Source organism: Canis aureus, chromosome 5 (genome assembly GCF_053574225.1).
Source record: "Canis aureus isolate CA01 chromosome 5, VMU_Caureus_v.1.0, whole genome shotgun sequence".
Taxonomy (NCBI): Eukaryota; Metazoa; Chordata; class Mammalia; order Carnivora; family Canidae; genus Canis; species Canis aureus.
The window spans coordinates 43,847,793-43,875,279 of record NC_135615.1 but is presented as its reverse complement, the minus strand read 5'-3'; the positions used below and the strand labels follow the sequence as shown (position 1 = coordinate 43,875,279).

Sequence of the window (27,487 nt, the reverse complement as noted above, 5' to 3'; positions counted from 1 at the left end):
AATTTCCATGTACAAATATTCATTTTGTGCATACATATTATTTGAATTTACCATGCACATTTCATTTCTTTTAAAATATGGTATTTTTTTACTTGATTTAAAAGCCTAAAAGCAACATAGTACACAAGGACTATCAAGAAAAAACACTGGCTGAAGCAATACATATCATCCACCTTTTCCAAAAAAGTCTGTTAAGCTTGACATTAGATTTTTAATAACTTTAGTTTTTCTTCTCATTTTAAAATAAACTGATTCTAACTTGGTGATGGGCACTAAGGAGGGCACATGATGGGATGAGCACTGGGTGTTATACTATATGTTGGCAAATTGAATTTAAATATTTTTAATAACATAAAAAGTAAAATAAAATAAACTGATTCAAGGGGCACCTGAGTGGCTCAGTTGAGTATCCAACTTTTGACCTCACCTCATGTCTTGATCTCAAAGTCATGAGTTCAAGCTGTCATAATGGGCTCCAAATAAAATAAAACAGATTCACAGAAAATAAAATGTAAACAATTCCTACATAGAAAGCTCTAAAGAAAAAACTGCGAAAACATTAAGATCCTATCAGATAAAGTGGTAAATAACAATGTTTAATTAACAAAGAAAAATTTATTAAGCATTCCAAAAGTAGTTCAACTCTTAATAATCAAATAAATGGAAAAAACGAAGATGCTGTGGTGGTTTTAAAATATATACACGAAGTTCTTCCATATTCTTTCCTTTCTTCAAATAAATATCCTCTCTTTCCCCTTAAGTGTGTGCAAGGCTGGCTTCATAGGTGAGCAACCTGTGCAGTCACGTAGGGTCCCAAGATAAGAAGAGCCCTTAGCTTGATTTAATGCTTTAATTCTTATGAATTTTAAGTCCAGAATGGACTCTGCATTTTCATTTTGCACTGGTTCCAGCAAGTGACATAGGTAATCCTGAGTATGGGGTAGACTTAGTAATTTGCTGAGTGATGAATACAATATGGCAGAAGTGACTGAGACTGTTTTATAAGAGCCACTTATAGCTTCCTCCTTGCTCTTTCTCATTCATTCTCTAAGCAAGCCAGCTGTCACTTCCTAAGGACAACCAAGGATCCTCATAGGAGCGGTACAGTGAAGCCTTCAGATGACTACAACTGTGGCTGGTACCTTGTATGCAGTCTCATGAGAGACCCTCAAGCAAAAGCACTCAGCTGAACTGTTCCCCAATTCCTAATCCCCAGTAACTATTAGGTAATATTTATCATTTTGAGCTACTAGGTTTTAGGTAATTTATTAGGCAGCAATAGATAACATAATACAAAATGTTGACAAAATGTGTAGTGAAATTGGCATTCTTATATACTGCTGATAGAAAGGTATATATTGGTGAAAGTTTTGAGTTCATACCCTTTAACATTAAACTTTTAAAAACCTACTCTAAGGAAATACTTAAAACATAAAAATAGAGTTTATTTAGCCAGCTATTCATTATAATTTTATTTCTAGTAGGTCCCAAACTAGAAACCTAAATGCCACAAAAGAGAGAAATAAAATACACACACAAAAACAATCTTAAAATGATAAAAAATTTGGGTGATTATAAGCCTTTTATATATCACGAAGTTGTATGTAAACATTATTATTAGGAACACCCAAAGTGCATTATACATACATTCAAAATACCAGAAAATATGCCACCAATATGTTCGCTACTTTATCAACCTTCTATTACCATTGATTTTTTTTTTAAGATTGTATTTATTTATTCATGAGAGACACAGAGAGAGAGGCAGAGACACAGGCAGAGGGAGAAGCAGGTTCCATGCACAAGCCCAATGCGGGACTCAATCCCAGGACCACAGGATCACGCCATGAGCCAAAGGCAGATGCTTAACCGCTGAGCCATGCAGGCATTCCTACCACTGATTTTTAATATGCATATTTATTTTAAAATATAAGCATGCTTCTTATAATAAAAATAAATAGGGAATTCCATAAAGAAAACTATGAAGAAGTACACTTAAATCAAGTAACACTAATTACACGATTACACTGAGTTCTTCCCAAAATATGTGAAAAAAGTCTCTACAGAAAAACTTTTGAGTGGCATTCCAGATGTACATACCCAAAAGAAAATTTTCTGGCTTCCAGATAAATCTGATTGATCAATTCTCGAGTTGGTGCTACAATAATACACTCTGGTTCCTGCAGCTCTTTAAAACGACTGGCTGTTATTCCATCACGCATCATATGTGCCAAAATTGGCAAGAGAAAAGCTGCCTAGAAGTTGAATTACATAATTTACAAATTTTTTAATACATCATCCTTCTCCCTGTAGAAGTAAATGTATTCCTTACTCCCTTACAGCCTCTATATTCTTCTTACACCTTGCTAATAAATTTAAAATTAGAGAGGAAAACAATTTTTATTTCAGTGAATATTTAACACTTTAGCTTTTATGCTGGTATTTTTTCCGTTAATTGAAAAGCACATCATACCCACCAATTCTAAATAATTAACTTTAACTTATTTACAGAGGATAATGTACACATAACCTGACACAAATCACTGCACTTAGCAATTATTCTAAATGAATTCCTTTTGGAGTAGAGATAAAATTCTCAGACTGCCTGCCAAAAGTGGTACACAAACAACAAAAATTGGGAAATCAATCATTTGGATTACCCACACTTAGTCAAGTTACTGTGGCAGAAGAAATTTTGTGCTATAGTTTTTCTCATTAAGCAAATTAGACACTAAAATCTACCTCCAAAATCATGTGTAAGTCACACATCAGCTGCTGTATTATACAACTCATTTATTATCCCTTCAACTCTACTACAGAGGCTGATTAAAACCAAAAGAGCATGAACTACAGTTCTATGATTCAGAAACGACAGTCTGTCATTAAGACTCATCTCAAGAGCCCTACTTAACAGACAGATTCCAGAGGTAAGTCCTAAGAGCAACCTGATCTCATCAGTCTTTTAGATAGCATAACCTGAAGTTACTTCATATTAAAGACCAGGTGCAATGCATATTGCTATTTCTCATTCTTTTGACTCCAAAATTTTATCCACTTTATTATGTAACTTATTTTCTCTCTTTCTCTGCATTTCCTAACCTCTGGTGCCTTGACCCTCAATCATTTTTTTTTTTTGAGGGGGGAGGGGCAAAGACAGAGGGAGAGAGAACTCCAAGCAGGCTCCATGCCCAACACAGAGTCCAGTGAGGGGGCTCAATCTCATAACCTTGAGATCATGACCTGAGCTAAAATCAAAAGTCAGACACTTAACCAACTGAGCCACCCAGGCACCCCTCAATTGTTTTGTTTTAGATACTACCATGTTCCAGAAGGAGTTGTTTTAAAACAGACTAAACATCTATGAACTTCAACATTGCTCCAGAAACAATTCAAAATTCTTTTTTGAGAAGTACACAAACCCCAATAAAACCAGAATTCAGAAGCAAAACTCAGTATGACAGGACATCAAAATCATCAGCCTTCCATCCAACAAAAAATATTCAAACTACTTCATAAGAACTAAAGTTCAAAAACTGCTAATAGTTTGATTATGGGGCAGAATACATGTGGGAAAAGGACTTACAGTCTTTCCAGATCCTGTCTGAGCACAAGCCATCAAATCTCGTCCTGCTAATATAATAGGAATACTGTATTTTTGCACAGGAGTAAGCTTAGTATAACCGGCTTTAGCAATGTTGTTATTCAGTGTCTGACAGAGATTAGCTTCCTCAAAAGTCTAAAACAAAAAGGGGAGGAATATGATTAAATTCCACATATCCTATGCAGATCATTCCATAAACTTCTTTCATTTGAGTTAGTCTCAAGTTTTTGTTAATTCCACTTTATCTACTAAAGTTACTTTACCAATACGCCCCTGCACAAAAGTACTATCTAGAGCCTGTATACTATTTCTTGATGGAATTAAAGAATATTCTCTGTAGATACTAGTTCTAAAGACATTTTTTTCTGGCCTCTTAGAACCTGTGAAATACAAACACAATGATCATTAACCAGAGACTACTGAAGGCACCAACCAACTCCTTAGAATATCATTCTCCTAAGGGAGACTTTTCTTATATACTTAGGAAGCAGAAATCTTCAATCTCTAGGAAAAACACCCTTTTTAGTAAATTTAAAGGAAGTTCTCTTACTAGTTTGGGAATGTGGGATGAAATTTAATACTCTTTCAACATAGCCCTTAATTCCATAAGTAATACATGGTAGATATGTCTCAATTTTTAATCTAAACCATTATATGTGAAAAATGAAATTTTTGTATTAATATCAACTTACAAAAATATACTATATATTTTATACATAAAGTTTGCTATATATTCAATACATAATTATTATACTGACCAGAATTGCTGGTGGTGCATCATGTCCAGATACTTCTACAAGAATAGTATCATATTTGTCAAAGTTTATGCCTGTTTGATAATGTGCAAAGATGGAGTCCTCATCCTCAGGTGGAGGAGGTGGTATGTAGGTAACCTTTGGTCCTTAGAATTCAAATAAAAGATAGAGCTTACATTACAATGATCAGAAGAAAATTAAAGAGGGAAAACAAAACCTGAAAATCAAATTTTAAATACTGAAGAACTTCCCAATGTTTACCATTAAAGTTTTCACTTCAAATAAAAAAAAAGGTTAACTCTGTTCTTATTTTTCATTTTTATTATAATGCAACAGACGTTCATGTGGTTCACACAAAAATTAATATACCTTGAGTGTCACCACTTTCTCCTCCTTCAGCTTCCGATTTCCAAGAATCTTAAAGGGAATCAAACCAGAGATAAATATATTTTTATTTGAGGGGTGAAAGAACTTTCACTGTAAAAATCAAATACCTTATCTAAAATAAAACTTACTTTTTCCAGAGCTTGTTATTACTTCTTCATTTAAACCTTTGTAACCACCTAATTAAAGAAATCCATATTGACAATTAATCAAGATACAAGGCTATGCACCTCTTTATTTTCATTGCTTATCTTCAAAGAGAACAAGTTCTAAAAATGGACATTTTTAAAGTCCTTCATACAAATAAGACAAGACAGAATTCTTAACTATTTTAAGTTTCTTTAATATTCAAAATGCTGATTTTATGTAAATTATACTGTTTCATACTACTAGTTTTTACTTAAGCTGCTCTGTCCCTTTCCTCATTTCTATATTCCTCAGCAAAGGAATGCATTTTTTTAAATGAACTAAAAGTCCATCTGTATTGGGTATCCCCACTACCATTCCCAGGTTGTATGATTCAGCAGGACTCAGAATAGTCATACGCACAGCTATGATTTATTACAATGAAAGGAAAGGGAGAACCAGCATGGGGCAAAGTCCAGAGTTAACTAGACACAAGTTTCCAAGAGTCCTCTCCCACTGGTGTCATACAGGATACACTTAATTTCCCAAGCAACAAGTTGTGACAACATGTTAAAACTGTTGCCCACCTGAGAAGCTCATTAGAGACACAGTACTCATGGTTTTTATTAGAGGTTGAAAATGTAGACATTTTCTGGTTGGCACATACTAATATTCCACACTCCTGAATGAAAAGCATGTATTAAAACTACATTGTTGTACAAATACTCCAGACACAGTAAGCCACTCTTAAAACTAGTTGGGTGATGAGAACACTTCCCAAATCCAATTTCCCAGATGCCAAGCAAAAAACAACCTTGTAAGCAGGACATTAGAAGAATAGCAGTCAGCCCTGTCACGTTAACTCTTTTCCATATACTACCTTCATGGTTTTAGATAACTAGTTATCTATTAAAGTCACTTTCTGGTATTATCACAGAAAAGAGTAAGAACTGCATTCTATTTGAAAATCTAACTGGATATATATTTACATGCAAGCTCTCTAACTTCCTTGTCCTGAACATCCACAGGTCTTGAAATCCTTTTCCCAACAAGATTTGAGCATTTGTAGATATAGTTTAACTAGCCATTAATAACCTCCTTCTATAATGAAGAATCTAAGAATCAAGGGGAGAAATAAAGACAGTTCCAGGGAGTCATCTATTTGAATGCTCTCAGACTACTAAAGATCACTGAGGATTTTTCAGAGACATCAAACAAGTTTTATTATTTTCCTAGTCTGGAGAGCATTTTAACTTTTATATTATGAAATCTAAACATTTGTAACTCTGAAAAATTTTTTCATAGTACAAAATCATGTATACTGAAACTTTATGCCTTATGCCAAATTAAATAACTATCTCATGAAAAAGCATTGTTTTATTATAAGAACATGTACATATAGACATATTTCAATCTTCAACATCTGGACAGTATCCCGTTTTATGGTTATATTATTTATTAAACCATTATTTGTCAATGAATTTTGGTTGCTTTTCAGGTTTTATTTATTATAAATGAAGCTTCGGTGAACAACACCCTTGTGCATACATTGAGCAAATACATCTATGGTATATAATTCCTATAATGGAACTGTTACACTGAGAAGTATTAAATAACTCTCCAAAACAGGTGGAACAAATGTCTACTTCTCAAAGTATATAAAAGCAGTAACAGTTACCTTTAACTTTAAAAATTAAGTTGAGATTCCATAATGTTAACCATTTATAGGTAAACCAAGTAAGAACTCACCTCGTCTACTTCCACTGCCACTTCTGCTTTGGTAAGTGTCACCATTACCTGTAATGCATTTTTTTGCAGATTATTTTGAGAAAACTCAGCTCATTTTTTTAAACACAGTTCTCCTTTTTTATTTAAATATTTTACCTATTTATTAGAGAGAGAGAGCGTGCAAGCACAAGTGAGTAGAGGGGCAGAGGGAGCAGCAGACTCCCCGCTGAGCAGGAAGCCCAACATGGGGCTCTACCCTGGGACCTCAGGATCATGACCTGAGCTGAAGGCAGATGCTTAACTGACTGAGCCACCCAGGTGCCCCTATTGGGTCTGTTCCTTGAACATGTAAACCATATAGCTATTTCTATTCAAGTATTAAGTGTTGAGGATTCCTGGTCCCTTCATTTATCCATCTCTTAATTTTACATTTATTTTAAAACTTTTCTTCATTTGAACATTGTTCAAAGACTTCCTGGTTTTGTTTTTTTTTTTGAGAGTTTCGAGTTTACAGAAAAATTGAAGGAAAGGAACAGAGATTTCCCATATACCTCCTCCTGCCCCCACATTTGAAGAGCCTCCCTCATCATCAATATCCCCCATCAGAGTAGTACATTTGTTACAGCTGATGAACTCAAGCTGACATGGCATAATCCAAGTTTACATTAAGGCTCACTCTTGATGTTGTACATTCTATGCATTTGGACAAATATAAAATGACACGTATCCACCATTAATGTATCATATAAAGTATTTTCACTATCCTAAAAAATCCTCATGCTATTCATCCCTCCCCACAACCCCTGGCAACCACTGATGTTTTTACCCTTCTCCAGAGTTGTTCCTTTTCCAGAACTTCGTAAAGTTAGAACTTATACAGTATGTAGCCTATCCATATTGGCTTCCTTCACTTAATAACATGCATTTAGGGTTCCTCCTTATCTTTTCATACTTCAAAAGCTCATTTCCTTTTAGTGCTCAATAATATTCTATTGTCTTGATATACCAGTTTATCCACATTTGCACATTTTTATCAACAACTGTGGTTTGTTTGTTTGGTTGGTTTTCACTTTCTCTTCAAATCCCGTAACTCAGAGTTCTGTCTTTGAAACTATTGCAGGGACACCTGGGTGGCTCAGCGGTTGAGCTTCTGCCTTCGGCTCAGGGCGTGATCCCAGAGTCCCAGATCAAGTCCCACATCAGGCTTCCTTCATGGAGCTTGCTTCTCCCTCTGCCTGTGTGTGTGTGTGTGTGTGTGTGTGTGTGTGTGTCTCATGAATAAATAAAATCTTTAAAAAAAAGAAACTAGAAACTATTGCAAATTTAATTTTCCTTCCCCCAATTAAAGCTATAATTTACACCTCAAATTAACTGGTAGATAAGAGAGAAGAAGTAATTCACAATGCACAATTTTGTAAGGAAGGCAAACTTGCCCATGAATTTTTGCCTGCTGGTCTAAAAAGCAGAGAAAATCATGAGCTAACCTAGTATACTTAAACATATTAGGTTACTAACTGTAGAGCTAAAATCATATATAAATTATTAACATTCAATAAGAAATTCTATTTCTTACCTGCACCACTTAATACTGGTCTTCTAGAACCAAAAGGGCCACCAGTGCGCTGTGTCCCCTCATCTTGTTCATATTCGCGATCTATATTTGTACATAATAAAATGAGATTGTTACTTTTAAGAAGTTTTAAAACCATACAGCAAAGAAAAGAAAATCAAATTATAGTGCCAGAAATTAAAGATGTGAGGCAAAACAGTTTAAATTTTACAGGAATCAAAATAAGCATTCTTCTAAGTACCATACAAAGGACTTCTCCACAAACTATTTCTTTCAATTATAAATTACGTCCTCAAAGTTTTATTTTATTAAAATTATTTTATAAAAGAAGCTAGGGCCAATGCTATGTTAAAATAGCATATAAGCAAAAGTTAAAGAACCTCCAAAAAGTAAACTGTTACTGCCCCCAAAATTTCAGAATTACATAATCTCATTACTTACTCTCCAGAATAGCACCCCCTTATTCCCACTGTTGCCAAATGAAAGCTTTCAAGTCCTGAACAACAACCCCTAGACCCCTACTCTTTTTTAAATGTGACAATTCACTAATCTCTTACACATTTATTAAATCATTATTACAAATTTAACTTCCAAACCACTAATCTAACCATTAAGAGACAAATGCAATCCAACAGTGACTTCTGAAGTCAATACCCCTAGCTCCAAAGAATGATGGCTGGAGTAATTTAAGGGAGAAAGCCACATTAGTAAATGTACAATGAGGGGTAGAAACTTAGAGAAGGCCACCTCTTTCTAAGCTTGGTCATTATCATCAGAGCTCTAAAACACTTAAATAAGATTAAAGAGCTGAGTCACACAAACCTCTAGAAAGATTCATATATTCCAACTAACAAGTATGCAATTAGATATGGATCTAAAAAATAATGTTATATACAATGTAGGTGATTATGTACCAGTCTGCAAAGCTATTCTCATATAATCCTCTCAACAATATTATGTGTTAAGGAGGAAATGATGAAAAATAAAACCTAATAGATAAAGCACACCGTTTGCAATTCACTACTAACTTGGATTTCCTAGACCAAATCCTCCACGGCAACCTCGGAAACTACCTCTTCCACCTCTTCTAGATGACCCTGAAGCTTCTGAATCATTTCCATCTTGAAAGCCTATAGTATTAAAACACACACAAAAAAAAACAATACAAAACAACAACAAAAATCTTGGAGAAATGGTGGCCAAATTTAATTTAAGCCCTGGATATTTCAATGACCTTAAACATTTTAAGACATTAATAGTTATTAAAAAGAACTGCCATATTTGACCTATAAGGGTTCAACTTAACTAACATAAACAAACATAGCTACAATTTAGGAAAAAAAAAACACAATGCTTGCTTTGAAAAAACTAAAACTGACTAGGGGTGGCTGGCTGGCTTAGTTGGTAGAATATGTGACTCTTGGCTTCAGGGTCTTGAGTTTAAACCCATGTTGAGGGTAGAGTTTACTTAAAAAAAAAAAAACTAAAAATGACTAAAAGGAAAAAGTGTCACTTGTAAAACAATGAAAGTTGCCACAGTTGGATCATTAACAAGATTTTTACAATGTAGAGAAGGATTAGATAAATCTATACTTCTATTTATTCTTTACAGAAAATAGTAAAACATCTTAAAGCACAGATATATAGGCATATATAAAGTCTGATTTCCTGCTATAATGTATTAATTCAACTGAATACCAAAAATCAGAATAAACAGCTCAAGTAAAATTTGATCCCACCTGCAGCAAAACAAGATCAATTCAAAACCAAAATGTCAACTGGGCAGAAAATAAGGAAACTGAGATTTAGTTTATGAATCTGTCACTATTTTACACCCAAAGAAACTGATCAATAAAGGTAAAAATTCTCCATATATTTCTTGCTATTGAAGTACATGTGTTTTTAAAACCTAAAGGGCAGACTTAATGTAAGGTAAATTCAGAGTTATACATCTACTACTTAAAACTTAGATTCCTCAATCTGGCAATAATCTTTTTGTCAATAATTATATCCACCTTTTAATTCTAATTTATTTGTGCCTCTTTATCTTTGAATAAACTTTGTTGGGGTTTATCTCTTTTCAAGAGACAGTTTATCTTTTTGATCCACTTCTTTTTAAGGTATGTTACTTTGGTGTGTGAACATGAATAAATAAAATATATAAAACATATGTATATATATATGTGTGTGCACACACACAAGTTTAAAAAATAAAATCAAAACCTATGGACTCACTACCCAGCTTAAAACAAAAAATTTTCAATACCTCTGGAGCCATGGATAGTCTTTTTCTCTATAATATTTCCCTTTCTTTCTCAACCAATATCCTAAATTATTTTTAATTTCCTTGCTCTTAATTTTAGCAACCATGTACATATCTTTATGCAACATATTGGTCAGTTTTGTGTTTGAGCTTTATGTAATGGAATTATACAGAATATATTCTTGGTCCTGCTTCTTTTATCCACCTTTGTTGTTGTTGTTGATTTGTAAAAATGTACTTCACTTTTACTGTTGAATAATACTTCATTGTTTCTGTTTCATTCATGTTTATTATCTTTTTAAGTGGCTTCTACTAAGTTTTTAATTACTTAAGTTGAACACTTAGCTCACTTCTTTTCTACTCCATATATTTAAGACTATAAACTTTCCTTAAAAAGTTAGCTGCTTAATAGGTTTTGATGTTTTTACCGCCAATTCAGTTCTAAATACATTATTACTGCCATATGAATTTTAATTCATAAATTGAAATTTTCAGTTTCCAAATCTCAAGGGTTAGGCTTTTCATTATGGATTTCTACTTTCATGATACTTTAACAAGAGGACACAGTTTGTGATAAATTCTGTTATATTTTGGGGCTACCTCTTCGCCTTAACTGATGGTAAAATTATAGTATTTTCCATATGCTGCAAAAAAATGTGTAATTTATGATATGGGGCATATTATTCCAAGCACAAATATTAAATCAAGCTTAATAAATGGTATTCAAAACTTCATAGATCTCACAGTCTTAATCAGTCTGGTCTGCTTATTCTGTCAATTCTAAGGGAAAAATTATTTAAATCCAGGATTAGAGGTTTAACTAGAATTTGCAAATTTTTCCATATAATTATGTTTACTTTTACTTTAAATACTTAAAAATATGTTGTTAGATTTCAAGCCATGTTCCAAACTATAATAACTTCCCAGTAAACTTGACTTTTATCACTAAGTAATTATTTCTTTATTCTTAATATGTCTGCTTTAGAGTCTATTTTGTCTCCCATTTCTATGTCAGTTTATTGGGGTTAATCTTGGACTGACATTTTTTTCTATTTTCAACTCTACATTGAAATTACATTTACTGTTAACATATATTATGATTACTTACATATCCATTTTTTACTTCTATCACCCTATTTTGTGTTCTCCTTACCCTGAGTTTTTTAATGTATTTTGTTTTCCTTTCTGTCCAATCGATTTTCCAAACGCTGCATTTTATGTTTTTGCTTTATTCTCAATTTCAGTATAAATAAGAAGTATTTATTTTCAGCCTTGTCTCCTTCCTCAAAGTCCTAGCCTTCTATTCTACTGGATTTCTTCCACTAGTAGGTTATATATTACATCCTTTTTCTTATTATCCTTCAATTTTACCATTTTTAAGAAATTCTGAAATTAGTTTCAATCTGTTCTCTTTCCTACTGAGTTGACAAAGAACTAAAGTATTTTCATTTGCTAGTATTTTAGTTATTTCTAAAACCCCTAAATTAATTTACATTACTACAATCTTCTAGAGTCAGACTTACTTGTTTACCAATATGTTTATCAATTTTAAAATGTGTGTTTATTTAGTTTTGCTCATCATTGCTTCCTACTTCTTTCTTGTTGCATTGTTTCTTTCCTGCTAATACCATAATTAAGTAGTTCTTTCCTCAGTGGCCTGACAGTACTCAACATCATCTTTATCTGGGTGTTTTCTGACACCTAAATTATCTGGATATAGCAGTTTGGATTCAGAACTACTCTCCCTCAGGATTCTAAATTCTACTCTATTATGTTCTCCACCTTTATGGGGAAAAAATTCTGCTCTCTGTTGTTCCTTTACAGGTGTATCTGTCTTTTTTCTCTGTTAGTTCTAATTATTTTTATCTTAGTAATTTTGCAATGTCAATATACAGATAAGGGTGGAATTTTTTTTTTCATTTGCTCAAGATTCTTGTACCTCCTTAACTCTGGAAAAGTCTCTCAACTAGTCTCTGAATAGCCTTCTTTTTCCTGCTTCACCTCCTCCCATTTTCTCTGTTCTCTCTTCAAGTGATACTTAGACATTTGTTAGAATAACAGAGCTTCTTATTTTATCTCCCATATCAATTAAATGCTTTCGTGTTTTCCATTCTCAAATAGAATTTCCTCAGATCTATCTTTGGATTCATTTATTCTACTCATCTTCGTTTAATCTGTTTAATCTATTATGTTTTCAATCAATAACTACTGCTTTCTGTAAATTCAATTTGGTGCCTTTTCAAAAATAGTTTCTCTACTAAGCAAATGACTATATAATGACTCCCTATCTCCAGTATCTATAGCTTTTAATTCCATACACAGGAGATACACATTTAAATGAACATTCTCTTTTTTTCCCCAAAGCTTATGCCCGTTTCTAATTATATAAGGAGCCTAATAATTAGAGGTAAAAAGAACATGGATATCCTACAGAATTAAAATTCTGCATGACTTTCTGGTTAGAAGGTAGGGATAGAAACTTTACATATTCTACATGGTTTTAAAAATAATTTGTTTTTGGACGCCTGGGTGGCTCAGTGATTGAGCATCTGCCTTTGGCTCAGGTCATGATCCTGGGGTCCTGGGATCAAGTCCCACATTAGGCTCCCGATAGTGTCTCTCATGAATAAGTAAATAAAATATTTTTTAAGAATAGAAAATAATAAATTGACAAGGTAAGTAAAACATTATAAAAGTTAAAATAAATGAATTAGAACTATACTTCAACATATAAATCTTTAAAAACTTGGAATAAAAAGGTCACAAAAATGGGGGTTGGGGTGCCTGGCTGCCTTCATCAGTAGAGCATGCAACACTCGACCTCGGAGTTATAAGTTTGAGCCCTACTGGGTACAGAGACTACTTAAAATCTTTAAAAAAAAAAATCACAAAAACTAGGTATAATAAACTTTTTAAAAGTATGAATAGGAGTATACTCTACACACCAATGTTTTTAAAAAGTTACCTCTGGGAAAATGATATATAAAATACAGAGGGAAGGTGGGTCTTCCAACAATAGTGTATTTTTTTTTCTATATATGAAGTAACATATGACAAAAAGTTCCTGTTAAATCCAGGTAGTGGTATACAAGTGTTTAGAATATTCTGTGCTTTTCTGAGTTCTTGAAATATTTCAAAATTTACTTTAAATGTCACTTTTCATAAAATAACATTAATATATTTTTAAAGGTGACATTAGTCCTTCCATGAAGTATATTCTGCATTTCAGAAGTGACAACTGACAATCTCTTGCAGCTCTTAAGGAGTAATTTTATAAATCATTTAAACTTTGTGTAAAAGAAACATGAATATTTCATTTCAAAAAGTACTTACCATAAATTTAGCGAGGTCACTCAACCTTCAATATACAAAATTCAATTTTATTTCTATATACTAGCAAACAAAATGAAAAATTTTAAATGATATAGATCACTAACATCAGCAAAAACTGCAAAGTGAGAAACTCCAAATTCTGCTTCTCCAAAAAAGAAAAAAAAAATGAACAAAAACTATCAGAATTAACATTTTCCAAAATGAAAACTAATCAGGCTTGCAGTAATCCAGAGACTATTTTTTAAAAGCTGATTCTCTCAAAAAAAAATAAATAAATAAATAATAAAATAAAATAAAATAAAATAAAATAAAATAAAATAAAATAAAAGCTGATTCTCAGCAAGAAACAGTGAACTCTGTGGCATATTTCAACTTACTTCAGTTCCATCTCCTGGCAATTCCACTTCTAGTCATATATCAAAAGATGCAAAGACAAGGACTCAAACAGATACATATATATGAATGTTCACAGGAGCATTATTCACAATAGCCAAAGTAAGTAAAAACCCCAAATGTTCATCGATAGATGAATGGATAAAATGTGGTATTATACATACAAGGGATAATTATTCAGCCATAAAAAGAAATGTTCTTTGTTCAAATACATGCTACAAACATGAACAATCACTGAAAACATGCTAAGTGAATTAAGCCAGACACAAAAGAGAAAATGTATGATTCCACTTGTATAAAATACCTAGAATAGAGGCAAATTCAAGGAAAACATAGAGTTTACCAGGAACTCAGAGGAAGAAAATAAAGGGACTATATAATGGGTACAGATTTCTGCTTATGTTTCTGTTTCAATTTTGGAAACTGTGGTGACAATTGTACAACACTGTAAATGTACTTAATGACATTTAATTATACAGTTAAATTTAATTAAAATAGCAGATTTTATGTCATAGTTATTTTCTCAAATTTGACAAAAAATATTAATTCCCACATCCAAGAAGCTTAATCAACTCCTAATAGGATAAATTTAAAGAGATTTACACCTATACCTAACAATATAAAACATGAACAAATGGTACTGGGATAGTCACTTGCAAAAGAATGAAGTAGGAACCCTCCCTCATATCACATACAAAAATGAACTCAGAAGGGACTAACGAGCAAAATAATAAAAGTATTAGAAGGAAACATAGGTGAAATCTACATGACCCCGTAAGAGGCAAAGGTTTTCTAGATACAAGAAAAGCACAACCAACAAATGAAAAAATAAACTAGACAGCATCAAAATTTAAAACTTCTGTGCTTCAGAGAACACCATCAAGAAAACAAAAAGGTAACAGGAGAATATATCTGCAAACCATATATCTGACAGAACATGTATCAAGAAGATAAAAAGAATTCTTTAAAAGACAAACCAATTTTTTAAATAAGCAAATGATCTGGATACACCTTTCTTCAAAAGAGATACAAATAGCCAATACACATATGAAAAGCTGTTCAACATACAGCCAGCCATCAGGAAACACAAATCGAAATGACAATGAGATACCATTTTACACCCACAAAAATCACTACTGCCAACAAGACATACAGTAACACAGATCAGTGAGGGTACAGAGAAACTGGGACACCTATACCCTGTTGGAAGGAATATAAATTGGTGAAGCTGCTGTGAAAAATAATCTGGCATTTTCACTCCTGGGTATATGTACCAGAAAAATGAAAACATATGTTCACATAAAACTTGTACACAGAAGTTGATAACAGTATTAGTCATAATAACCCAAAAATAGAAACAACCCAGTAATCAATCAACTGATAAACAGAATGTTGTATAACTGTATAGTGAAATATTACTCAGCCATCACAAGTAATTAAGTACTATCACATGTTACAACATGGACGGACAAACCTTGAAAAGATCATCCTAGGTGAAAGAAAACACAAGAGACCACATATTACATAATTCCATTTATATGAAAAGTCCAGAATCAGCAAATCCATATCTACAGAAAGTCGATTAATGGTTGTCAAAGAATGGAGAAAAAAAGGGAAATGGGAATAACTGCTGATAGACACAGGGTTTGGGGGGGGGGGGGGAGAAAGGAAATGTTCAGGAATTAAATGATGAGATGGGCATACAACAGTAAATATATTTAAAACTACTGAGGTATATCTCTGAAATGGTGAAACCTATGTTATATGGAGTAATAGATAAATAAAAAACATATGCATCACAAAATATCAGATACTTAAAGAAAGATGTTTAATAACTCTCTAGCGGAAACTGCAAAACACAACTAGGAAAAACTAAAGATTTACTCGAACGGGGATATTCATGGATTAAAACTCAATATTGTAAAGATGGTCATTCCACTCAAATTCAATGCAATCCCCAAAATACGTCATTAGGTTTTTTTCCTGAAAATTGATAAACTGATTCTAAAAATCACAAGGAAATACAAAAAAAACAAAAAACAAAAACAAAAACCTAAGAATAACCCAGAATACTGAAGAACAATGAACTTGGAAGACTTAGCCTACCAGATACTGAGATCTATTATGAATTGCACTAATCAGGCTATATAGCAAAGATGCCAAAATATAGCAACTAACTAGTGGAAAGGAACCAAGTCCAGGAACAGTCATGCATATATACTGTCCCCTGATTTAGGGCAAAGAAGGCCTTGTAGTTTAGAGTGGAAGGAAAAGTGTTTCAGTATGTGATATGGGATCAAACGGATGCCCTCATGGAGAAAAAAAAAAAATGTACCTTGATCCTTATTTACACCATATACAAAAATAAAGTCCAGATGAATTACAATCTGAATGTGGAAGTTAAAAAGATAAAATTCTATTATTTTTAAAAGATTTTTATTTATTTATTCATGAGAGAAGCAGAGAGAGAGAGGGGCAGAGACACAGGCAGAGGGAGAAGCAGGCTCCATGCAGGGAGCCTGATGCAGAACTCGATCCCGGGTCTCCAGGATCATGCCCTGGGCCAAAGGCAGACGCTAAACCACTGAGCCACCCAGGGATCCCTAAAAAGATAAAATTCTAAAAGAAAAATAGAAGAGAGTTCTCTTCATGACTTTAGAGGAAGCAAAGAGACTCCCAATATAAATGTCATCCAAGAGTTATTTTTACTACTTTACAAACTTTCTCTAAGTTTTAAATTATTTGCCAATGAAAAGGTAAAAACAAACACCCAACAGAAAAGGTGGCAGAAGATTTGAGTCAGCACTACACAAAAGATGATGTGCAATGGCCAGTGAACATATGAAGCACTGCATATTTCATTAGTCCATCAAGAAAAGGCAAATTATAACCACAATAAGATATATCACCACAAACTTAGTAGAATGGTTAAACTTAAAAAGAAAATACCAGGCGTTGGTGAAGATGTGGGAGTATACCTTAGTACACCTATCTTGAAAACATTTGACAATAGCTATTAAAGCAAAAAATATACAAAATCTATGAGCCAGCAATTCTACTTCTGAATATATACCAATAGTACCAAAAGAAATGTACTAGAACATCCACAGCAGCAGCTTCAAAATAGCCTAAAACTGAAAGACATCTAAACAGCCATCATTAGCATAACAGTAGAACCAAAGAACCTTATAGCAATAATGATCTACAACTGCAAACAACACTATGAATGCATCTCACAAATACATTAAGCAGAAGATGGACAGAGAAGAGTATGTTGCATGATTCCATTTATATCAAGTACAAAAACAGAAAATTAACCTAAGTTGCTATAAGTCACAATAAAAGTTAACCATGGAGTGGGAGTGAATGAAAATGAGCATTAAAGGGACTTCTGGAGGTGCCAGTAATTTCTATTTCTTGATTTGGATGCTTATAAACACACTAAGCCCAGGTGTGTTCAGTTAATGAGAAATCATTGAGCTACACAGGTACGAATGAGGTATGCACATGTCTGGTGCTATATATATATATGTCATATTTCAATATAAACTTAAATATGCTTATATTAATGCATACATATTGGTAATTTACTGAGTGACCACTATGTGCAAATTTTCTACCTCCAAATATATATAATTAAATAGAATAGCCATCAGAGATGTGCAAAAATGAACGATTCCCTGCCAGTCCTTCTATATTAGTCATTAAGCCAGGATTAAGCATAAAGATCTGCAACTGACTTTTGATTACCTCACTTAAATATGAATTAGACTAATTTAAAGAAAATATTAAAAAAAGAAAGAAAGAAAATATTGAGGAAGATACTGGGCTGCAGAAAACAACCAAATATTTAAAACTAAGAACAATGTCTGAGGAACATTAAATGTTAAAAATTGCTTGTTAAAGGGGGAAAAAGGCAATTCTAAAAGAAGAATCTGGCTTTTTCTTAGCTAAACTTTCTCCTCGTCATTACACATCCCCCTGCAATCATTAAAAAACATCCCAATTTATGACAAATAGTTAACCCTCATTCACCAAATTCTTCCCCACCTCACAGCCCTAAGAAGGCTATTTTGAAGGGCATACGAGTCCTAGCTGTACTAGGAAGGGCCTGGTATTCAATGGGCTATCTAATGGGCAAAAGAAAATGATGTTCTCAATACAGTAAAATGATGTATCTGATTATCATATATTGTTCCTAAGAATAAACTCTTTTATCATAAGTAGGTTTGCACAACTTTAAAAATTTTATAAGTTCACTATGTTTTCATGGGTTTTATTGTTGCTATTTTAACATGTCTACCCAGAAATTATCAAGAATTAAATATAGTAATGTTTATACCATCTCACCTCAACTTCATTAGAGGCCGAATCAGCAGAGTATGGTAGAGCACTGCCAGACCCGAACAAAATGAGGGTCTTCACTCTCCCACAAATCCAAATATTCTATTCAGAGAGACATCCCAGTTCATAGATATTGTGACTGACCAGAACTCACAGTCCCTATTCTGTACTTCACAGCACATTCTGGGGATCTTTAGGGAAAAAAAAATCCAGTGACCTTAAAAAGTCTAAGTACAAATCATTCCAAAATGTGGTCCTTACCGCCTCTTTTGGAAAATCCTCTGTTCCGTGTTTGATTATCTTGACAGTCATTATTAGATTCTTGAATAAAAATTTAACATGTGAATAGGATCTAAATAATTAACTTTAAAGTTGTAATACCTAAAGAAAAGCACTATCACAGTATAAATTAGTGAGGAAAATGAGTATTAAGTTAAAATATGAACATTTTAATTCTTTTTTTAGTTTTATTTTTTTGAACATTTTAATGCTTGAAATAATTTTAGCAACAGAAAAAGACATTATTCAGTCAACTATACAAATCATTTCACGTATCTAAATGTTAAATGTTAAGTGTATAACTGAGAACTCACTATTTCCCAAGTGCTCCACACAAGTAAAAAAAATAAGAATGTCATCAATATTGATACGATTGAAAATGGTTTCAGAATTATCTAAACAAGGGACACCTGAGTGGCTCAGAGGTTGAGCATCTGCCTTTGGCTTAGGGCATGATCCCAGTCCTGGGATCGAATTCCACATCAGGATCCTTGAGAGAAGCCTGTTTCTCCCCTCTGCCTATGTCTCTGCCTCTGTGTGTCTCTCATGAATAAATAAAATTTATTTTAAAAAAAGAAATATCTAAACTATTAAAGCAGTCAAGTGGTTCTTAAATGTAGGCCATACACCATGAGAAATACATGACAATTTTTTTTTAAGATTTTATTTATTCATGAGACACACGGGGGGTGGGGTGGGGGGCAGAGACACAGGCAGAGGGAGAAGCAGGTTCCATGCAGGGAACCTGATGCAGAACTAGATCCCAGGACTCTAGGACCACGCCCTAGGCCAAAGGCAAGACACTAAACCACTGAGCCACCCAGGGATCCCCGACAATTCTTTTTAAAATGCTATCAATATGTCTGTAATTTGCCTTTCTTACTAAATCTTAGGCATTAGTGGTTTTTTTTAAACATATGCAAACTTTTCCCCAATCATCCTAATGAAACAATTGGGGGATATCTTGTTTTTTCTGTTTTTAATGACATTATCAAGTAACATTACCATTTTCTAACCAGTGGAATAAGAATCACTACAGTGAAGGCTGCCTAAGGATTAGCTAGAAAGTTTGTTAAAAATAAATTCCTAGAAAAAAATAAAATAAATTAACTAATTCCTAGAATCTACACCCAGAGATGTTTATCAGCAACAAATAAATAATTTTTCAAAGTTTAAAAATATGTTAGTAATATGACTTTAAGTAATAACTTTAAGCTTTCTGGAAGATTCCAACAAAGCCACATTTGGGGATTACAGAAACAGTTTCAAGAGACCTTGCTACATGTCATTACTGTTTAAAATCCGAGACCTTTATGTCATAGTAATGACATCAAGTATCTAGAAAGCTTAGAAGATATCAGTTAAGTTCCTATGCAAAAGTACTAATCTACTTAACAATTAATATTATTTTAAAGAAATAACCCAGGGCTCTTGTTGTAGGCTCCTACTTGAAATGAAGTCAACAAATACCAAATATTTCCTAAAGAGCCTTTTAATATTGACAACTTTCCAGGAAGGAGGCTTTAACACTACAAGGGAGCTTAACAGGAAGGAAAGAATTTTGGAAAGCTTGGCCATCCCTGGAATAATGAGGACAGCTAACATTTATTGCCTTATATAAGAAAAAATCTACAAATTAATTTGAGATCTGACAAGGACAAAGGGGTCTCACAGTGTCTTTGTCCAGTTATTCCCCTAAAACAAACCTGTATTTTGACTCCACTGGAAATTATAATAGGCAAATGACATCAGGTGAAGTTGGGTGAAGAGTACAATTGCAATAGGAGAAGGGGAAGGAAACTCTCTACTATTTTTCTAACTTGTAATGAGGCTCATACTATTTCAAAATAGTTATTAAAAAAAAAGAATTTCTGTAAAGTTAGGAAATAAAGCCAAGCACAAACAAAAAAGAAATATCATCCCAAGATTAGCTATGACCATATATTACATGAAAATTAATTATAGAAAACATGCAAAATATACATAACATGTAAAGTATAAATACTTAAACATATAAACAGAAATAACGATACATTAAGTATATTAAATATATATTTAGTATGTAAATATATTAGATATCCAATATAAACATATTTATACACATAATTTTTAAAATAGTAATAATGCAGAATTCAGTATGGTTTAGCACTGTTCTAAAGGAATAACATGTACTTTTTAAAATCTTCACAAAAACCTTGTAAAGTAGGTATTATTCTTTCTATAAATAGAAAAAATGAAATACAGAGAAGCTTAATATGTTTTTTCAAGGTAACATAACTGAGAAGAGGAGAATTTGGGTCTTAAACCTACAGTGTCTAAATCCAAAATTAAAGGTCTTTATCACTAACTAAACCAGCTGGAAGAAATGAGACTGCAGGGAAAATAACCACAAAAGATGCTATTTGTGTGTAGAATAAAAGCTCTATCATGATATCAGAATCTGTTCCTCATCGTATCAACAACAATTTTAAGAATGAAAGAACTCAATCCATATACATTTTTTTTTTATTTTTAGGGGAAGTAAGCTTGAGAAAGAAGAAAGACTATTTTGGAGGAAAGTTCTTTCAGGTTCCATGAGAAACTAGAATTTGCGTTCAAAAGTGCTCTGGCCTACCACTGATAAAAATCAACAAGGGAAGAAGGTCTGGGCTAAGTGAAAATGATCTTGAATATTCAATGATTTTAAAAAGGAAGATTAAGTAAAATAGAAATGGAAAAGAATTAAAATGGTCATTTTTTCCTTCCATCAAATATTTGTTCTATGTTAGGTATATTTTCATTTGAATAAGATGAAAAAAGCACAGAAAATCAGGAAGAATGAGACTGACAATGGCTTAGGGAAAGAAACAGTCTTATAGGTATATTAAAACCCTATCTAATTCCAAAGGGTTTTATGGTGATCAGTCTAGGCTTGGTTTTGATTTTGAGAATCACTGTTAAAAGTACAATGAGATTAACTCTCAAATATTTAATGAAGATAGATGGCATTTACCATGAATGTGTCTGGTATTAAACTTCATATTTTCATTAAGCCTGCCTAACAACCTATAATACAGACGTCCTCCATTCTGCAGAATACAAACTGTGGCTCTGAGAAATTAAGCAACTTGCTCTTAGTCATTCACATAGCAGGGACAGGAAACAAAGTCTGCAGCTCCAAAGTATATTATGTTATTAAGAGTCTACAGATAAGGGCACCTGAGTGGCTTAGTCAGTTAAGTGTCCGACTACTGATTTCAGCTTAGGTCATGAGACAGAGCCCCACATGGGCTCTGCACTGGGCATGGAGACTGCTTAAGATTCTTTCTCTCTCTCTCCCCTTCTGCCCACCCACCCTCTTCCTCTTTTTTTAAAAAAAAGAAAAAACATTCCACAGATAAGTGATTACCAATAAGAAGACATCAGAATCACCAGTGATGCTTTTTAAATATAGGTTCCAAGGTCTCACCCAAATCTACTTAATCTACTTAAAAGCACTCTCACCCAAATCTACTTAAATCTACTTAAAAGCACTATTACTTACTATAATCTATCTTCTGATAACATTACTCTACTTTCATCATTCTCTGTATTCCTCCAAACCAGTTGGTTAGTACCTTTGCCAGAAATGTCCTGATTTCAGCAGTAATCCACATTCTCATGAATCTTTTCCCACTGTTAAAAATTACGTGAGGCTGAAGAGGGACCTGCATGTCCTAAATTGTATGTATATATGGACATGGAGTTTTGTTCTTTCCATTATCCACTTTTTCTTAAGGAAAGAAACCATTCAAAAGTTGCACCTCGGGCAGCCCGGGTGGCTCAGCGGTTTAGCACCGTCTCGAGCCCAGGGCCTGATCCTGGAGACCCGGGATCGAGTCCCATGTCAGGCTCCCTGCATAGAGCCTGTTTCTCCCTCTGCCTGTGTCTCTGCCTCTCTCTCTCTCTCTCTCATGAATAAATAAAATCTTAAAAAAAAAATAAAGTTAAAAAAAAAAAAAGTTGCACCTCATAGATTAACTAAGGCAGGTTGCAAAAGGTCAAACTAGGACACCTGAATCCTTGGTTAAGGCTCTGGCTATAGCTGCTTTATATATTTTTTTAAAGATTTTTATTTATTTGACAGAGAGAGAGAGAGAGAACAAGCATGTAAAGGGAGAAAAAGGGTTCCCACCAAGCAGGGAGCCCAGTGTTGGGCTCGATCCCAGGACTCTGGGATCATGACCTAAGTCAGAGAAAGATGCTTAACCAATTGAGCCACCCAAATGCCCCTACAGCTGCTTTGTAAAATCAGGTTTAAATAAATTAGAATTGAAAAAGACTATGACACTTAATCTTAGTTTCTCTTTAGCATGTACTTTGAACATTACATTTTAAAAGCTACTACAAAAAACATTGAACTCACCTCTCCAGAAACCAGAGCTATCACCTTCTTCAAACTTATTTGAAAAACCTATACAAAAGAGAAAATTAAACTTGTAAACTTCTGACAATACCTATACCTCTATGGTAAACCAAAAAAAAAAAAAAACAACAACAACAAACAAAAAAGGGACTGCTAGTTATTAGTTATGATGACCCTTTAAAATAGGATAAACCACAAAGAACTATATATAAACACTGAAAGAAAACCAACACAGGTTGGATTATGACTTCTGCCTTGTGTCAATTAATGAAGGTAAAATGTCCAGCCAATGTTATATTACCTCAAATGTCATATGCTTCTATATACAGATGGTCAGAATAGGGGTATATATATCAACATAAACACTATATATTTTCTATTCAAAAGATCAAAGTTTTTAAAACCTTATAAATTAACTCAATCTCTTGATCCGCCAGTGGACAATACCAAATTATAATCTAATCTTTAATAATCCTTCCCATCTCAATAATAAGGAAATTCTTCCAACATTTTTTGTTAAAAAAATTTTTTTTACATCTTTCATTTATCTCTGCTTTCAAATTTTTCATATAATAAAAACCTGTATCTAGATTTATGTGTCTCTGGAGCATACAGATACATCTCTAAAATTAATTTTAAATGCATTATCAGTAGTATTTCACAAAAGTATTAAATGTTGGATCTTAAAAAATGATCTTTAGTGCAAAGATATTCAGAGTAATATTCATTAAAATTAAATGTCCCTATAAGATGGCTGTCAATCAGTATTTAAGCTAAATTATAAAATATTAAATGTATTAAATCATGGTTTCTGCAATACAGAAACCAATTACTGTCTGACATATTAAATTTATATGCAGAATGTATACATAAAGCTACTTAATATCTCAGGTTCATAAATCTAACATCGCTTTTAGCACAGAAATTTAATACATAATTATGATACAAAAATAAGTACCAATAGGATTAGGTGACAAAAAAGGTTTTCCTTGAAAAGATAAATAATTTCAAAATAAAAACAATCTGTACAGAAAGAGTATATTACCATGAAACCTAAATTTTGAGTTATTTAATCCATTTCAAGATTTGCAATCTTTCAAGTTGGTTCAGAAAAGGATTATTCTATCTACTTCCCTCTACAACTGCCCCTTCCCTCCATTCTATCCTCTTTAACTGCTGGGTTTCCAAAATGCTTCAGAAGTCTTCCACCTACACAGTACTGGTCTTGATCTTAAATTCTGCATCAGTTCTGATATACAGTTTTTAAAGTTTTTAAGGAAGAAAAGAACTTCAAAGCTTCTACTCGTTCTTTGTTCAACTAGATGAAGATTCAAATTTACCTTTGGAAGTATGTAAGATGGATCTCTTACTGGGAGGCACAGGGGAAGGGAGTCTTGAGTACAGAAAAAAAAACTAGGGTTCACTCAAATTGTGATTATAAAGTATCATAAGCAGTTTACCTCTGTTTCCAAAACTCTTTCCAACTCCAAAACCACCCATTGTAGATGTATTCTCTCTTTTATTAGACTCACCAGCATCTGAAAATGTTCAGAGTTAAAACTCTTTAGAACATAAAATTAACTGTCATCAAAAACTAGGAATTAAATGAATCTTTGGGATTACTTAAAAATAAAATTTTTTAAGGGGGAGGCGGGGCACCTGTCTGGCTCAGCTGGTAGAGCATGCAACTCTATCTCAGGATGGTAAATTTAAGCCCCATGTTGGGTGTAGAAATTACTTAAAAATAAAATCTTAAAATGAAAGAATGAATCAATCTTTTCTGTAAAGGGACTTCCAAGGATAGGGAGAAAGTAGTACAGAAACTTATAAAAATAAAATATCCTGCAACTTTTATTTAAAAACTCTTGAATTATAATACCAAAGTAAAAACATAAACATACTACTGGTGAAATACAGCTTTCTACTACTACTTGTTACTTAACTTTTTATCAGGAAATTCAACTCTGTGATTTTCTGTATATTGAAACCTCACCCTGAAGAAAGCCACTTATTTATGCTTCTGCATGGAAGTCCTGCTATTGAAAATTTTATACGCTTATCCTGTTGTGGTTTTTTTTAAGATTTTATTTATTTATTCATGAGAGACACAGAGAGAGAGGCAGAGACATAGGCAGAGGGAGAAGCAGGCTCCCAGCGGGCTCCCAGGACTCTGGGATCACCACCTGAGCCAAAGGTAGATGCTCAACCACAGAGCCACCCATGTGCCCCACCAGAGAGCCACCCAGGTGCTCCTCTTGACCTTTTTTAAAATTATTATTACTTAATCATTTTGTTAGCATTTAAATTGCTCTCAATCTTTCTACTTTTAAAACTCAAATTAGGAAGGAACTACACAATAAAGAAATAAAAGCTGAACTACCACTTCCTGAGTCACATCTCTACCACTCCGGGTCTTTCCTTATATTATCCTGTGAACTTTATCCTCACAATGATGAGCATCCAACATTTTAACTCATACCAAACTATTTGCCATACTCCACATTGTTAACTTCTAATATTTTCTACCTTCCTACACACTGGTCCTTAAGCAAGGCATTCCCTGCTTTTCTATTTTTCCTATCAAAATTTTCACTCTGCAAAACCCCATTTCAAAGGCCACCTCCTCTATGAAGTCTTCTTTCAGACTTCAGTCATAATCAATCCTTCCTCCACATTCCCACAACATACTATCACTTACTTTCTTTGTGTTTCTCTACCACCAGTTAAGAATTTTGAAGACAGAGTTGCTATGGCAAGAAGCATAGCTATTTAAGCCAAAAAACTGGACAAAAGACATACAAACTAATATAAACTGACACTTTAAACTATCACTAGAAAAATTTAAAGCATTTTCTTGTGGTCTTCATAAATTGTGTCTTACCTAACTATACAATAACCTAATACAGGGAAGTTAAAGATCTACAAAACTCCTCAAGCCACGTGCAAAATTGTGTATGAGCAATTATCTGTATTTTCATCAGATTCTAAAGATGTGTATGATTCAAGAAGTTAAAGCTATTTAGGGGATCCCTGGGTGGCGCAGCAGTTTAGCGCCTGCCTTTGGCCCAGGGCACGATCCTGGAGACCCGGGATCGAATCCCACGTCGGGCTCCCGGTGCATGGAGCCTGCTTCTCCCTCTGCCTGTGTCTCTGCCTCTCCCCCTCTCTCTGTGTGACTATCATAAATAAATAAAAAATTAAAAAAAAATAAATAAAGCTATTTAGGTCATACTTCACAGAACATGAAAAGTGATCAATACTCTATTATGAGCAATTAAGGGTCAGTTTCTTTCTTTCCTTTTTTTTTTTTTTCATTTTCTTTCTTTTTTTTTAATTTATTTATTTATTTTTTATTGGTGTTCAATTTACTAACATACAGAATAACACCCAGTGCCCGTCACCCATTCACTCCCACCCCCCGCCCTCCTCCCCTTCTACCACCCCTAGTTCGTTTCCCAGAGTTAGCAGTCTTTACGTTCTGTCTCCCTTTCTGATATTTCCCACACATTTCTTCTCCCTTCCCTTATTTTCCCTTTCACTATTATTTATATTCCCCAAATGAATGAGAACATATAATGTTTGTCCTTCTCCGACTGACTTACTTCACTCAGCATAATACCCTCCAGTTCCATCCACGTTGAAGCAAATGGTGGGTATTTGTCATTTCTAATAGCTGAGTAATATTCCATTGTATACATAAACCACATCTTCTTTATCCATTCATCTTTCGTTGGACACCGAGGCTCCTTCCACAGTTTGGCTATCGTGGCCATTGCTGCTATAAACATCGGGGTGCAGGTGTCCCGGCGTTTCATTGCATTTGTATCTTTGGGGTAAATCCCCAACAGTGCAATTGCTGGGTCGTAGGGCAGGTCTATTTTTAACTGTTTGAGGAACCTCCACACAGTTTTCCAGAGTGGCTGCACCAGTTCACATTCCCACCAACAGTGTAAGAGGGTTCCCTTTTCTCCGCATCCTCTCCAACATTTGTTGTTTCCTGCCTTGTTAATTTTCCCCATTCTCACTGGTGTGAGGTGGTATCTCATTGTAGTTTTGATTTGTATTTCCCTGATGGCAAGTGATGCAGAGCATTTTCTCATATGCGTGTTGGCCATGTCTATGTCTTCCTCTGTGAGATTTCTGTTCATGTCTTTTGCCCATTTCATGATTGGATTGTTTGTTTCTTTGGTGTTGAGTTTAATAAGTTCTTTATAGATCTTGAAAACTAGCCCTTTATCTGATATGTCATTTGCAAATATCTTCTCCCATTCTGTAGGTTGTCTTTGAGTTTTGTTGACTGTATCCTTTGCTGTGCAAAGGCTTCTTA

The 27,487-nt window shown here is 33.7% G+C and overlaps 1 protein-coding gene across 4 annotated transcripts in view; it reads right to left on the bottom strand.

Moving 5' to 3' along the window:
- The window catches only part of DDX4 (DEAD-box helicase 4), an 84,203-nt gene that overhangs the window by 19,166 nt on the left and 37,550 nt on the right, over positions 1–27,487 (bottom strand). Inside the window, exons 5-15 of one of the 4 annotated variants that reach the window (XM_077897825.1) lie at positions 24,621–24,698; positions 23,161–23,208; positions 18,759–18,818; positions 9,193–9,294; positions 8,168–8,248; positions 6,616–6,663; positions 4,872–4,919; positions 4,726–4,773; positions 4,360–4,502; positions 3,584–3,736; positions 2,101–2,255 (exon numbers count right to left, since the gene is read on the bottom strand). In XM_077897825.1, the coding sequence (XP_077753951.1) occupies positions 2,101–2,255; positions 3,584–3,736; positions 4,360–4,502; positions 4,726–4,773; positions 4,872–4,919; positions 6,616–6,663; positions 8,168–8,248; positions 9,193–9,294; positions 18,759–18,818; positions 23,161–23,208; positions 24,621–24,698 (964 nt within the window). The remainder of the gene's footprint in view (positions 1–2,100; positions 2,256–3,583; positions 3,737–4,359; positions 4,503–4,725; positions 4,774–4,871; positions 4,920–6,615; positions 6,664–8,167; positions 8,249–9,192; positions 9,295–18,758; positions 18,819–23,160; positions 23,209–24,620; positions 24,699–27,487) is intronic. The other 3 variants (XM_077897826.1, XM_077897827.1, XM_077897828.1) reach the window with 3 other exon arrangements.